This window comes from Glycine max, chromosome 17 (genome assembly GCF_000004515.6).
Source record: "Glycine max cultivar Williams 82 chromosome 17, Glycine_max_v4.0, whole genome shotgun sequence".
Lineage (NCBI taxonomy): Eukaryota > Viridiplantae > Streptophyta > Magnoliopsida > Fabales > Fabaceae > Glycine > Glycine max.
In genome coordinates this window covers 40,347,607-40,363,474 of record NC_038253.2, presented here as the reverse complement: position 1 = coordinate 40,363,474, position 15,868 = coordinate 40,347,607, and the positions used below count along the sequence as shown (strand labels likewise).

The window sequence follows — 15,868 nt, the reverse complement described above, 5'->3', positions numbered from 1 at the left end:
GTTCCTCTGACATGACGATTTCATTAGCATGAAGGCATTAAATTGAGGTGAAAGATAGATGCATCTTTTTTATATAAGTAATATTAACTAATTTATTTAAGTTATTTTTAATTTATAGTCTCCTACATACACATTCATCCCAATGAATCTAAGAAGAGTCTATTTATTATTACAAGAAAAGTGATCTTAATAAAAGACATGATGAGTGATATGTGTAGTAACCAAGTTAATTTTAGTGATTTTTTAGCTTGTTTGATATATAAAATGTGTTTATTAACATATTCTTTAATACATATTTTTTAAATATTTTTTCTAATTAGTTAAATGAAAACTACATAAGAAAGAAATATTAAATATGATGTGAAACCACAAAAATCTATTATTTTCAACAATTTTTATCATTAAGAAAAAGTGCGTTCAAAAGAATATCCTATTAATATTTCTAGAAAATTATAAAATCAATACTAAGTAGTGTATCCAAATGGATTTTTAATGTAAAATCACGTTTTTCATTATTTTGGCACTCTCCACAATAAATCTCTTATTAGGTTCTTAACCAATTTCTTAGCATGTCGACCCAAATTATAATAATTATAATAATAACGAAAACTAACAAATTCCAATGGATTTTTTTTAGTCCTTAGAATGATAGATCCAATTCAGACATGAACTGAGGAAAAATGGTTCCTAGTAGGTTCCTAGTAAAACAGTAAAAGTAAGTAAACATCGTATTACTCGCAGTTGAAGAGAAGGAAAACAAATCTCCACCCTTCATTTTCCTTTCAACCCTCCTAAAAAGAACTTATAACCTTTGGATTATTATGATCGCAGGCGGAAGGGTGAACTGCATCAAAATTGACTGCAGGTAATCAGGTTTTCACCGCAAGTAAAAGAAAAGTAAGCCATTGAAGGACGCGGTCAAGTCTCAACATAAACAAGGCCAGCACAGAGAAAAAGTTTTTTTTTTTCTTTTTCATTTTTTTTAACTATGTGACAACTACACCATTTTCACTTTGCTTTGCTTTGCTTCTCCTTCTTTCTCTCTCTTTCGGAGCTTCGAGATCGGCGACGAACGAGAAATGGCGAAATCGAGCGCCGACGACGGTGAGCTCCGGCGAGCTTGCGACGCCGCAATTGAGGACCCGAAGCAGAAGATCGTGATGGCGCTGCGCGTCGCCAAGAGTCACGGCATCTTAGGAAAACCTTCCTCCAAGCTCGGTCGCATGGCCAAGCCTAGGGTTCTCGCTCTCTCCAGTTACCTTCCTCTTCCTAAATCTCTCTCTTCCATTCGCAATTCAACTATATCTATTACCTATACTCGCTGCTACTTCGATTTTGCTTGCACGAGATTCCATCCATGTTTTAGCTTTCAAGAAATTAAATTAACTACTCTGATGTGAACATTGGCTTTTGTAACTACACTTTGAAGCTTCCGCACGAATTTCGTGTTAGGATTAGTTGGATCTATCTTCAACTGATCTAAAGGCTGAAGTGTTTGTGTGTTGTTTCTTCAGCGTGTGTTGCTGTTTTAATTGTTTGTTGAACTCTACATTTGTGCAGTTGTTGGTGACGACGTGGTGTTTCCTGCAGCGAAATCCAAGGGGCAGAGGACAACGGCTTTTCTTCGAGTTTTGAAGTATTCTACGGGAGGAGTTCTTGAAGTAATTTGTTTTTTTTTTTTTTTTCCTTCTATTATTTGGGATTGTTGTTTGTATGTTTTTTTTTTTTTTTTGCGTGGCATTTCTTTGTCGTCCTGTTTAGTATTTCCAACTTTGTTTGTGCTTGCAGCCTGCAAAACTATACAAGCTAAAGCACCTGTCAAAAGTGGAAGTTGTAGCAAATGATCCCAGTGGATGTACATTTACTCTGGTAAAGTTCCATGATGGAAGAGATCTTTATTTTCTTCTAGTTCTAGAAGACATTTTCTCAGTTTTTGGCATAGAAGCAATATGAGAAGCACCCTACCATTCCATTTTTTGGAGTTTGTTTTTTGATGTCTTCCCAATCATTTGCTTGTTGGGCTGATGCATGTGTATCTTGCAGGGATTTGATAACCTTAGAAGCCAGAGTGTGGCTCCTCCTCAATGGACCATGCGCAATATCGATGACAGGTAATATTGTTGAGAGAAATATTAATCTGTTCATGGAGAGTTAGTTAGTGGTTGAGTTCTATGTGAGGGGATGAAAGTTTTCTCATCATGTCCATCACTTTTCTTGTAGGAATCGCCTCCTTCTTTGCATCTTGAACATCTGTAAAGATGTTTTGGGCCGCCTTCCTAAGGTTGTTGGTATAGATGTTGTGGAGATGGCTCTTTGGGCTAAGGTGCATATGACAACCTTCTAGTCTCTTAATTGTAGTGCTTCTTTACAATCAAGTAGCCATCATTCTGTTCTAGTGAATATTTTTTCCTTATTTATTTCTCTGTATGGAACGCATGTGGGTATCAAGTCCTATGGCTTCAAGCTGGACATGTTAAACTCTATGTTCGGACTTTGAGTAGGAGTAAGAAAGGAGGGGAATTTCCTTTCTCTTCAAAGTTAAGCAGAGAAGATGCGAGTTACTTCTCCTTATTTAATTTGAAATTAATAATTTTCCCTGTTTTCGTGCCAATTCGAGGGGGATGGGGCCTGGTGAAGGGGAATACATCTCACTCCTTCCTCTCCTTAAAAATCTCCTAGACAAGGATTAAAGTCAAATTTTCCTTTTCCTTTTCTATCCATTTCCCTTCTAAGTTTCCATCCCAACATAGTGTAGGACTGTGCAAGTTGGATTGTCTCTGTCCAAACTTCTTATTGAAGTGATGAAATGCAGTTAATTATTGTATGTAAGTTGTCTTCTCTAATTATTTGTTTTCACAAACTGTGAAATAGGAAAATACACCACCTGTTTCTGCTCAGAATAAAGTGCGAGATGGTGGTCCTGTTGCATCTGTTGTGACTGAAACAGAAATCACAGAATTGAAAGTCAATGTTGAAAAGGAACTTGTTTCGCAGGCAGAGGAAGAGGACATGGAGGCTCTTTTGGGAACGTAGGTGCTATTCTTCTTTGTCTTAAATGGTATTGAGGTTAGATATTTATGATAAGTAAGCATGTTTTTGAAGTAATGGCCTCTGTTTTGGTAAATTGCTGAATTGAGTTCTTTAAATCCTAGGGTTACATGGAGTCCCTCTGTCTTCTCTTACAAAATTTCTGGCCACATTTTATGATTCACATTGATATAGGGAATTCATAAATGATTGGAAAGTGTTGTACATGTCATAATTATTGTAACTTATTTGTCAAAGTTCAAATGAAAATATTATGCTGGTTAGATACATATATAATTCAGGTTTGCTAAGTCATATCTTATAACTTATTTCAGTATCAATTTGAACAAAAAAATGGTATGTTATGTCAATTTCAGATTTTTTTTTTTTTTAATTGTGCAGTTATGTCATGGGTATTGGTGAAGCAGAGGAATTTTCTGAAAGGTTGAAGAGAGAGCTCCAGGCTCTGGAAGCTGCAAATGTGCATGCTCTTTTAGAAAGTGAACCTTTGATGGATGAGGTATTACCATTCTCTCAGTTGATGACCTTTTATTGGAAGTTTTGGTTTCCCCTGCTCTGCCTTGATTGCAGCCAATTTGGGTTGCCTTAGTTGCAACCTAGAGGAGGTGTGTTTAGTCCCACATTGACTAGAAATATTACTTAAATAGAGTTTATAAAGCTTGTGGAATCCTCACCTTAGAAGTTGGTTTTGTGAGGTTGAGTTAGGCCTTGATCCCAAATTTTAAGATGTTATTGGAGCTTTCTCTATATCTATTGTTGGGCCACCTGCATTGCCATGCTTCAGGCCCATAGACCTAGGCATGATGGGGTGTGTTGGAAAGCTGCCTTAGTTGCAATCACCCATTGCCCGTCTTAATTGGTGCCTCTTTGGGTTGCCTGAATTGCAACCTAGAGAGGGTGGTGTGTATAGTCCCAAATTGACAAGAGATGTGGTTTAAATAGAGTTTATAAAGCTTGGTCTATTCTCACTTTACAAGCTGGTTTTCTGAGGTTGAGTTAGGTCTTGAGCCCCAATTCTAAGATCTTTCTTTGTTGGGTATTGCCTTCTTGCTTGCTATATGTTCTTGTAAACAGGCCCCTTGGTTCAGATGTTTTATGGAAGCTTAATTTTCTACCTTTATATGTTTTAAATGATAGACTGAATTAGGTTTTCGTGTTGTCTAAGCTATAATTTAATTATTTAAACATCTTTTTGAAACTATAAGTTGTGCTGATACTTTAAGTTGTAAGAGTATCTCATTATTGTCATTTCATTCATTAGAGTGATAGAGTTCCTATTATAATGCAAATCAATTTCACAAATCTCCATTTTTCTTTTTAGTTATTTATAATAAATTAGTTTGTTTTCATAGAGTGGCTCATACTGCTTTGTGCCTTGCAGGTGTTGCAAGGACTTGATGCCGCAACCAGTGTTGTGGAAGATATGGATGAATGGTTAAGCATATTCAATGTAAAACTCCGGCACATGAGGGAGGATATTGCATCAGTAAGGACCCTGTACCCTTCAATTTAAGAATATAAATTTCCAGATACAATTTACTCTGGTTGTACATTTGCTTGGTTTTCTTTGCTCCTTTGTTAAGGCAAGGCAATTTATGCATTAGTCTAGTACATTGTAATGTTGTATTTAGTTTACGTGGTGCAACCTCAATTCTCTTTCCTCTAGTTATGAAGCAAAGTTCTCCATGACTTTTTGTGTTACTTCTTTTGTTTTCTCTGTTATATAATAGCCCATATTTATTTGCATCTTAAAATTCACTTCCCAAAGTCATTATTAATAACAATGGTAAATAACATAGGTATATAGAAGGTAAACCAGTGAAAATAAAACATGTATATCCTGATATTTGTGTTAGCTTGGAAATAGTTGCCCTGCAATACTCATTTTTTAGTTTGATCAGAAATAGAATAATTTGAAGCTTTGGTGAATCTTGGGTCTTAATTTGGAGCAGTTTTTATATTTTATTTTGGAGGTTTGCTTCAAAGGGTTAGGCTGGAGTAAGAAGGGGAAAACTTTATGTAAAATGAAATTATGTTATTTATTAAGGTTCTGTAAGAGTAAAATTCCTTTTGATTTAAAGATATTATGCTACCTCTTGATCTATCAGTGGGCATAGAAGTGTATATATGAATCTCTTTTGTGTTTGTTGCATAGCTTCCATCAGGGGGTTTTTCAATAGAGAGGGATGGAGCTATATCCTCTCTCCTTATGCTTTGTGCTTTATGCTTTGTTTGAATTAGGAGTTAAACAGAGAGGAAATAAATAAGGATAGAAATAGAAGAGAAATGTACTAATATAGTGGAAATTATGTTTTGTTTGATTGAATATAAATAGGAAGGAAAGAAGTAGGGGAATTTGTCTCTTGCTTAATTGGATGAGTGAAAAAGAGAGCGTAAATAAATAAATATTATAATTTTTTATATTAATTAAAAATTAAATTTAACTTAATAATATATGAAATTTTTATTATATTAGTTTTTCTTAATTGTTTTTCCATTTTTTATGGTATATAAAATAATTTTATTTTTAAAATATTTATAACTCAGAAAAAAGAGAGACTGTTTGTTCCCCTCCATTTCATGGCTTATGATGGGGAATTATTGTTGTAGTGGCTTCCACAAATTTAATTCTCCCCTTTAATTTCCACCCATCCAAACCATAGAGAAAATGGTTTCATCCTCTCCATTTCCTTCTTTCCTTCTTAAATACACTAACAAGTGGTTATGTACTACTAAACTTCAAGTTCTTTCTCCTTCTCCCCTCCTTTCTCTCGAGTGAATTTATCATGGAGGATAGTTTATCCTCCTCTCATTTTATATACTCACTATCTTCTCTTTCCAGTTTTCTTATTTTCTCTAAAAATAAACATATAAAACAGGTTTTGGGACAGTTGGTTCATGGCAAATATTTTCATTGAGTTTAAAATGATATTAATATAAATTGGATTTTACCTTTGTAAAGTTGGATTATGGTCGCAATTATTTCTACAGCAACCATTTTTGTGGTGCTGTGGAAGTTGCTTTCCACTTTATGAGATTTCACTATTTCAGTTTTGTTTGCTTTTCTAGGTGATATTGTTGAGAATAAAAAATATTTAATGTAGATTTTGATTTATAGGAAACATATCTGATTTAGAGGAAACTGAAGATCCTCTCATTATCAATATTTATTGTAAAGACCAATATATAATAGAGCATCCGCTTTATACTCGCCTGGTGGACTTTTATACTCTCATTATCCACCAACGGGGAGCCACTGTCCCTGGTGGACCTTTATAGTCGCCTCACCTTTTCCTGCGACTTGCATCTGCTTTTCTCTCAGTTTTCAGCGATTTTCTCCTTTTTCTGTCACTTTTCTGGCAACCCACTGTCCCCAGGTGAGCCGTTTTGCTCATTGCCCTTCTTCCGGTGAGCCCGTCTACTTGCCTCACTTTTCCGGCGAACTCTGCTTCATTTTCCGGCCAGCCACTGCCACTATTCTGGCGGCCGTCGACTCTCTGGCAAACTTTCTGGCAAACTTTCCGGACGACAAACATACCATCAGGAGCGCCCGGTGCCGATATACCCAACAACGTCCCCATCTGACATTAGACGTGCTCTCATGTGCGTTTTCTATGCCAGCCAAATAGCTTTGCCCGCCGGGGCGTGATGGCATGTCTGGCACCTTTTTCAGCCACAGTTTTAATGACAAGGTTGCCTACCCAACGCGACTCTGTCCCTTAAGTTTCATCTCAGTCGGACTTGTTTTGGGCAAAAACTCCTTTTTTGCATCATTGTTTTGTGCCTTTTTAGGTACTGCTTGGTTTTCGATTTTGGGCACTGTGCAGTCCATTTTTTTTACGTGTTTTGTGTTGTTGCGAAGAACTTTTCAGTCGCCTATCCTACTGCCGTCTCTTTTCAGCATGTTTTCCGGCGAGAAACTTTCTGGTTGCCTCTCTGTCACTGTACTTTTCCAGTTTATTTCTCAGTGACTTTTGTGCTTCACTGGCTGTGCGTTTCTGCCACTATTTCCTCTTTTTCAAGTTTGAATAATTTTTGGTCTCCACTGTTCGTTTGAAGCTTCTAAATCTTGGTTTTAAGATCGGAACATGCTTTGGATTTTCTTAGACTGATGGATATTCCTTCTCTCTCTTCCTAGCAATATTCCCCGATTTCGCCAAGATCTCTGAGTCATCTTCAAAATTTTGGTTTGAAGCTTCCAAATGATGGTTTTAAGAAAGTTGGAACTTGCTTTTCTTAGGCTGATGAATATTCCAGCTCTCTCTTTCTAGCAATATTCCCCGTCTTCACCAACATCCCTGACCTGCCATTCAAACTGTTGTCCTTTTTAGAGGAGCTCAAGTTTTATGTTTTTTGTTGCGAACAAATTTCCTTGTAACAAGCTAAGCATAGTAAGCTTCAGCTTGAGGTGGAGTGTTGAGAATAAAAAATATTTAATGTATAGTTTTGATTTATAGGAAACATATCTGATTTAGAGGAAACTGAATATCCTCTCATAATCAGTATTTATTGTAATGACCACTATATAATAGAGCATCCGCTGTGTACTCTGATACACAGTTTCAGTCTATTATCCCTCTATATTTTCTCTCATTTTACAGATATTATTTCAGATGTAGGAGTTCTTGAAAAGCAATGACCTCTTACTTTATTTTGTCTTAATAACTTTTCTTATGTCCAGATAGAAACTCGCAATAACAACCTGGAAATGCAATCAGTAAATAACAAATCTCTCATTGAAGAGCTTGATAAGCTTCTTGAGCGATTGCGTGTCCCTTCTGAGGTATGCATTATATCCTAATTTAAGCCAGATAACTTCGTAGCTTGTATTTATCTGAATGATGTTTTGTTGGGTGTAGTATGCCACAAGTTTGACAGGAGGTTCATTTGATGAAGCCCGAATGCTTCAAAATGTAGAAGCATGTGAATGGTTGACCAGTGCCTTGCGTGGTCTTGAAATGCCTAATCTAGACCCTAGTTATGCAAACATGAGAGCTGTATGCTTCCTTCTTTACTTCTCTCTTAAAAATCATCTGGTGAAATAAATCAATCATGATTTAGCTGTTTATGAAACAAAATTATCCATGAGACATAGAGTGCTTGTTGTATTTGTTTTAGAAAAATATTAATGGAAATCATTTTAAGGTGATAGATATGATTTTTCATTCATTAGTTTCTTACATTTTGATTGGTTGGAGAGAATTTTTAGTACTATGCATTTGGAATCACAAAGCCAAGTGAAAGTATTCTGGCTTTGGTTGATATGTCAAAAATGTGTTGGACCTAAAATGATCTGTTCCGATGGTGGTTCCTGCTACCCGTTACAGGTTAAAGAGAAGCGTGCAGAACTTGAAAAATTAAAATCTACTTTTGTCAGGAGAGCCTCTGAATTCTTGAGAAATTATTTTGCTAGTTTGGTGGACTTCATGATAAGTGATAAAAGTTACTTTTCTCAGGTATTTTCTGTAAATTTGTTTTAGAAACTTTTGAAGTCTTCTGCATTTTGAACAAATTTATTGGTATCACTTTGTCTTCTTGCTCTGAACAGCGGGGACAGTTAAAGAGGCCTGATCATGCTGACCTGCGGTACAAGTGCAGGACATATGCACGTCTTCTGCAACATTTGAAGGTTAAAATTTGGGACTGAGGACCTGTTTACTTTGAGAAAATGTTGTGTTACTTTTAAGTACAAAAATGTCACCTTGTTTTCACTTTTTTTCCTATTTTCAAAGCTTTGAGAAAAGTTGATTTCCCTGTTTCTTATACAAATACTTGAAAATTTGAAAGTATAAACCAAATTAAAATATTGTGGCATTGTTGTAAAAGTAAAAAAAGAATGAAATTAGAAAACATTTTCTCAAATCAAACAGTCCTTACAATTCCTGCATGAATTTTGTTTTGGATACATATCTTTGTTCATTGTTTTTCTACCTAAATTATCTTCCTGGGCACTTGTAGAGTCTTGACAAGAATTGTTTGGGTCCATTGAGGAAAGCTTATTGCAGTTCTCTAAACTTGCTTCTTCGCAGAGAGGTGTGTTCACTTCATGTTGGTTTTATTTGTTTCTTAATTGTCTGGTTTTCTTATTATGATGCACTCCTTTGTCTTTGTATGAACTGAGCAGTAATCATTATACATGTGAATTTTTTTAATTAATGTGATACTTACCTAATCAAAATATAAAAAATATTGAAAAAAAAGTCAATTATTGGCAGGGAGGATTACAAATTTCCTAGAGTGAATAAATTCCCAAATTTTAAATCTTTTTCCTCACTGAGTATTTTCTGAGTGATAGAACATTGAAGTGTAACTCATTCCAGATTATGTTTTTGTGCCCGCTGGCATGTTTAATTTTGTAGCCCATTTATTTTTAAGATCTGTCTAACCTGGCATAAGTTTAGGTGGGCTATTTCTGGATTCAGCTAGAGTGCTTATTAAGCCTTCATGTGCATGTAACTTTTTGACCCTCTCAGACTCAGCACCCAAGCCTTCTTCAACCCAGGCCCTGTTAAACTTCAAGATTTTGTTCTTACCTTGTTGGTATTTGAAGAAACTGGGTTACCTGGACTGTTTGCTCTTATGCTGACATAACCAGGAGTGGGCAAAAGGAACTTCTTGTAATTTTTTTTGTTCCCTGTCAGAAAATAATCGTCTAATGCATTACAAAGAAAATTATCAAATGTTTTTTGTTAGAATATATGAGAATCTCATAATATCTATATTATATCAGGATATTTTAGAGTTTAATTATCTCTTATTATTAGTTTCCTTATTTCCTATGTTTTCATATTTCCGTATTATCTCACGATTTATTTCCTTATTTAATTAGAATTATAATCTAGTATTATTATAAATGAGGGTGGATGATTTTTGTTTTTTCATCATGTTGCAAGACATCATGTCATATCAAGTCAATATCAAGACATTATGCATATGGAATTTAAATCATACATCCTTTTACAGGCCCGTGAGTTTGCAAATGAACTTCGTGCTAGTACTAAAGCATCTAGAAATCCAACTGTTTGGCTTGAAGGTTCCACAGGTTCTGGTCAGAATGTAAATGCTACTGACACTTCCACAGTCTCTGATGCTTATGCAAAGATGCTTACGATTTTCATCCCGCTTCTAGTGGATGAGGTGATCGTTTGATATTCATTCATTTTCTACACAAATTTGTCTTTAATATTTCAAATGTATATAATTCATCATGGCAAACGTTGCAGAGTTCTTTTTTTGCACACTTCATGTGCTTTGAAGTTCCTACACTTGTTCCTCCTGGAGGTGTTGTTAATGGCAACAAAGCTGGATATGATGATGATGATGATTTGGGAATTATGGACATTGATGAGAATGACAGCAAATCTGGTACTCATACCTGACTTTCAGCAAATAGTTTTTCTGTACTGTCAGGTTTATATTTAATCTATTATAGTTTAGTTCCCTTTGTATAATTTTTTCAGGAATTTTACCATTTCTTCCATTCTGTAGGTAAAAATTCTGTGGAGCTTGAAGCTTTGAATAAATCACTTAAGGATTTACTTGATGGAATACAAGTATGCATAACAATGCTCTTTATCACTTTTAATCTACTTGTTTGCTTCTGATATTTGTGAGATGAAGGGATCTGGATCTTCTCATCATAAGCATAGTGGCAAGAGACAAGATAAGATTTAGGCTTATTGGTTTTTTGTGATTGAAAAAGAAATCTATTTAAGAAATGGAGAGAACAAAAGTAGAGGATAAGGCATCCTAACAAGAAACTTAAAGAAGAAAAAAATTAGAAACTCATAGATTGAGTCATGTAGAAAGGCATGGTAATCTCCCTGCATAAAAATCCATAAGATTTTTCAGCATTTACATCTACAAATCTGCTTTATATGATTTCAGGAAGACTTCTATGCTGTTGTGGATTGGGCTTACAAGATTGACCCTTTACGCTGTATATCAATGCACGGAATAACAGAACGCTATCTCTCTGGTCAGAAAGCTGATGCAGCAGGATTTGTACGTGATTTGCTTCGTGACCTGGAGTCTCGGATATCTATGCAGTTCAACCGAGTAGGTGACTAGCACCATGAAGAAGACTCCTTAATGCGTTTGGAAAATTGAATTGCTAACCTGATTCATATAATTGGAAATCTTTTTGCAGTTTGTTGACGAAGCTTGCCATCAAATTGAAAGAAATGAACGCAATGTTCGCCAAATGGGTGTCCTATCCTACATTCCCAGGTGAAATGAATCCTTGTTTTCTACTTGTCCCCTTCTCCAAAGAAATATGAAGTTCTTTTTGATAATGATAGTACAGTTGTCTGCTACCTTTTCAACCAGTTATTCAAAGTTTGGAACATAGAGAGAGACAGAGAGAAGTAGAATAGTATCTCTTATTGCATGAAAGGCTCCAAACACCATATTTTTATCTCTATTAACGACGTTACAGTAAAAATTGTTCTATTCTGATACCCAGCTTTTTGCAAACTACACCAAGTTCATTTTGGGTGAGATGTGCCTTTGCTTTATAAGCTCATCAGGCACTATCTATAGTGAATGGGCTTGGCGCATGAATAGTATGGTAGGTGGTTCAGTAATGGATTTAAGGACAAGCTTTGATATTATGTGGGATTTTGGGTCTAATTCAATCCTACAAAATCGGCATGTAAGTTGAGGGATGCCTAGGTTTTATAAGCTCTTATCAAACACTATCTCTAGTCAATGTGGGAATAATTTTTTTCCAATAGTAAAGATTGATACTTATATCTATATATAAAGTTATTTTAACAAATCCGTGGAGTGAATTATACCTAATCGTGATGTTCTTTTTACACCAAATTTCATGATGTTTAAACAACTACAAGTATGTAATCAACTAATATAAATGGATGGAGTAGAAAACAATCTTGGATTACCATGGATTTTCAACTTCAATTAAAATAAATGTATGCAATATGATTTTCAAGTAAATAAAAATAACTGCTGCTTGATCACATATTTATAGTTGTTTAAATTTTATGAAAGTTAGTGTAATATAACATAAAAATTAGTTACAGTTCTTTAGTCAGATTGGTTAAAATCATCTTTTCAATGGATCCTGATATATATGAAATAATGGTTTTTTGTTTAGCAAGCAATTAGAAGTTACAGCTGCAACTGTTTCTTGCTAGCATGTATTTATTTCAACTTTCAAGTCTCTTTCTGATCGATGTTAAATACTTTGTTAATTGTTTTGCATAGATTTGCAACCCTTGCAACTCGGATGGAGCAGTACATCCAGGGTCAGTCTAGGGATTTGGTTGACCAAGCATATACAAAATTTGTGAGTGATTCTTTAAGAACTCTATCTAGTTTTAGGGTGTCATGATTTTGCTGACAACTCAAGCACATGCTTTCCAAAATATAATGAGATTAAAATAAGAGGAAGGATTAGGCTTTATAGATTTTAATTGTCTGGTGCTTGGATCAAATAGACCATATCTCCATTTCTAATTACAGTTTGAAAGGAATATCAGAAATTAGAAATAAGTTCAATGAATATACTATAGATGAAATTCAGTGGAATCATACAAGCAACAATTTTTTTTTTTTTGAAGATATGATGCAGCATGCCTCGATGCCATCTTGTAGGAAGGAGATATTCAATAATGAGTTCTTCCTAAGTTTTCTGTAGAATGAATTATTCATTTGATTGATAAATGCTGTTCATCTTTCAGTCAAATGTTTTAAGCTTATTTATTATTTTTGCCTGCATGTTTATATTTACTTATACTCCCTGGGTCAACAACAAACAATGTCTTTGTTCTTCATTTTCTATAAATGATGTTGAATCCTTGGTGAAGAATACTTATAAATCTTATGCACTGTGTTGATAGTTACTTTGAGCAATTTCAATGGTTTACTGATTACCCTTTTTGTCTGTAACCCACATAAGAGGAAATAAGTCCTTAATTGTTTCTTTCAATTTACTACGTAGTTTTTACCGTAATATTACTGGCGGGAATGTCGCTTTACAGGTTAGCATAATGTTTGCAACTTTAGAAAAAATTGCACAAACAGATCCAAAGTATGCAGATATTTTCCTTTTTGAGAACTATGCTGCTTTTCAGAATAGGTAATTTCTCTGCCAAAAAGGTGTTTCAATTCTCATTTATTAAGTTGGATTTTCAAGAAAGATATTTCCCATTTTTCAATTATTTTGATCGTTTTACTCAGTTTGTATGACCTCGCCAACATTGTGCCTACTTTGGCCAAGTTTTATCATCAGGCCAGTGAAGCCTATGAACAAGCTTGTACACGCCATATTAGCATGATTATCTACTATGTGAGTAATTTATTTTCTATTTTCCATTTGTCAACACTCATGAATTGATATCCTTAGGACCCCACTAATCCTTTTTTTTTTTGACTTGGAAAGCAATTTGAACGCCTTTTCCAGTTTGCTCGAAGGATTGAAGACTTGATGTTCACTGTTGCACCTGAAGAGGTTTGTGTGTATAATGCTTTTTAATCCTCCATAGTTTCCTGCTATGCAGCATCTAGTCATGTCTAGAATTCTATTTATGAAACAATCTGGTTGCAATGTTTATTAGTTTCTCTGGTTGAAATCACGAGGTTTTAGATATAGATGGGGGAAGAGAGATAAAAGGGAATGAAACAGTGAATTGATATTAATTGAGATGTATTACGAGGTTCATGAACGGACTTGGACAGGTCCATAGAAGGTCAAGTCGGTTGATCAAGTAGGACACAATTCATTAGAATTCTCCTCTACCTCAACTCAAGCTTAGGAATGATAGCTTGTGGTTAATGCTGATTGCTGATTAGGGGTCAGTAATGTGGATTTGGGTGACGTAACCTCAAATGAGGCTATTGGAACGGGAGAATGTCCCCACAAGGGGGTAAAGATGGCAAAAATAGGTAATAGGTAAAACCTCATAGATAACTCTAGGTTCAACTAAAGAGGTGTAATACAATGCCTCTTCAATAAGATGACACCAGCAGATGAATACCAAAGGAGATTGGATATTACTCTTGGGAGAATTATTTGGTTTGTGTATATTACTTCAATATACAGTTTGCTTGTGGAGAATGTACCCACTATATAGGCATTATTGTGTATATCACTGTATAGGCATTATACTTCAATGTGTGCCTCTTCAATAAAGAATTATTTTGTTTCTGTGGTCTTTATTGTCTGGTTGATCTTTTTAACAATCTGATATAACTTTGCGTAAGAGCTAAGCTCTTATTATTCTTTTCCAAAAGTAGTATCAGATTGAGTGCCTGCCATTATATGGGCTTAAAGAATTATGTTTGCTGATTCATCTCTTAAATTGTCTTTTCTTCTCCATATTTTCCTGGATGCATGAAACTGTGAATTAAATAGTTTGACAAATTTCACATTGAATTTGACTTTGAACATTCACAAAATTCCATGTTTTGCATCCATTTCAGATTCCTTTTCAGCTTGGACTGTCAAAAATGGATCTTCGGAAGATGTTAAAATCCAGTTTATCTGGGGTATGGTGATTCTGATCTTCTTTAAAGATCCTTCTCACTGTTGTATGCCTGCCTTTGAACTTATGTCTTTGCTCTTCTACTTAGGTTGACAAGTCCATTGCTGCGATGTATAAGAAACTGCAAAAGAATTTGACTTCGGAGGAATTGTTACCCTCCTTATGGGACAAATGCAAGGTAAGCTGTACTTAATCTCTATTGGCCAACAAAGATACCTCCTAAGTAAGAAAGAAAGAATCGAGGCTTTTGCACTAAATATTTCCAAGGCCAAGTCAGTGAAAGTGTCTCACAAGTGTTTCGCCAGTTTGGTTGATAGCTAGTGCAATTTTGCAAAATTTAAGATACATGTGAACGGAAATTAAATTGGATTTAATTTTGATATGTTGTGTGTTACCATTTTCTCCACTGTCATGCAATGAAGTATTTGCCATAACTGTTTGAGGTCAAACTCTTAATAAAATGACAACACATTGGATGACAGTTTATAGAAGTTTTGTACTAATGTATATAAAAATTAAAGTCATTGAAACTTGAAAGAGATCTATTTGTATGGGGGAAAATAGAAGCAGCATAAATCTCAATGCTAAGTGGTCTTAGTTTAAAAGGAAAATTTATTTTATCAGAAAATAAAATAATGGTACCTCCACAATCTTTCATTCACATACCATCTATTAGAATGCGGGTTTAAACTAAGTAGAAAATGCATGCAAATTAATGGTTTTTTAAAACTTTTGCAGAAGGAATTTCTTGATAAGTACGAAAGTTTTGCCCAACTCGTGTCTAAGATTTACCCTACTGAGACGATCCCGTCTGTAGCAGAGATGAGAGACCTTTTAGCTTCCATGTAGAGGTTTATGTATGTATATATTTTTCTTTTTCTTTTTTTCCCATCTCATGTAAGGTATAATCTTTCTTCTGCTCTATTTAATTTTATTTATTCAATGAAGTGTATCTTCTTTGTTGTTTTATTTGTTTGAAACGAGCATTTTAACGTGTCTTCGAATGAATGGGATGAACGAGTATCTTGCTTATTTGTAAGCATTTTCTAGATTTACGAGTGGCAATAACGTATCAGCTTAACACTGTATATTCATTTTAGCTTATTTTGAAAAAATAAATCGTTTTATTAATTTATCAGAAAATTATTCCACATGAGTTGTGTTAGCACCTGAGCTACTGGTTTTAGAGGAACCAGAACCTCCAGATAAAGAGGGGAAAGGCACAGAGAAGGGAAGACACAAGAGGAGTAATGGTATATTTCTCATTGATTTCCTTGCTTGTTATTTACATATATATAGGCTTCCTGTAACTG

The 15,868-nt window shown here is 34.9% G+C and overlaps 1 protein-coding gene across 1 annotated transcript; it reads left to right on the top strand.

Annotated features, from left to right (window-relative positions):
• The first annotated feature begins 879 nt into the window (after positions 1–879).
• On the top strand, positions 880–15,587 carry LOC100779844 (exocyst complex component SEC3A). The gene is made up of 25 exons (XM_006601244.3): positions 880–1,254; positions 1,561–1,661; positions 1,789–1,869; positions 2,044–2,111; positions 2,221–2,323; positions 2,872–3,029; positions 3,430–3,547; positions 4,430–4,534; positions 7,730–7,831; positions 7,908–8,045; positions 8,376–8,504; positions 8,597–8,677; positions 9,007–9,081; positions 10,012–10,185; positions 10,272–10,413; positions 10,537–10,601; positions 10,936–11,106; positions 11,198–11,277; positions 12,277–12,358; positions 13,053–13,150; positions 13,252–13,360; positions 13,454–13,522; positions 14,494–14,559; positions 14,644–14,733; positions 15,294–15,587. Exons 1-25 carry the CDS (start codon positions 1,080–1,082, stop codon positions 15,402–15,404), a joined length of 2,691 nt encoding a protein of 896 aa, XP_006601307.1. The 5' UTR covers positions 880–1,079; the 3' UTR covers positions 15,405–15,587.
• Positions 15,588–15,868: the final 281 nt, after the last annotated feature.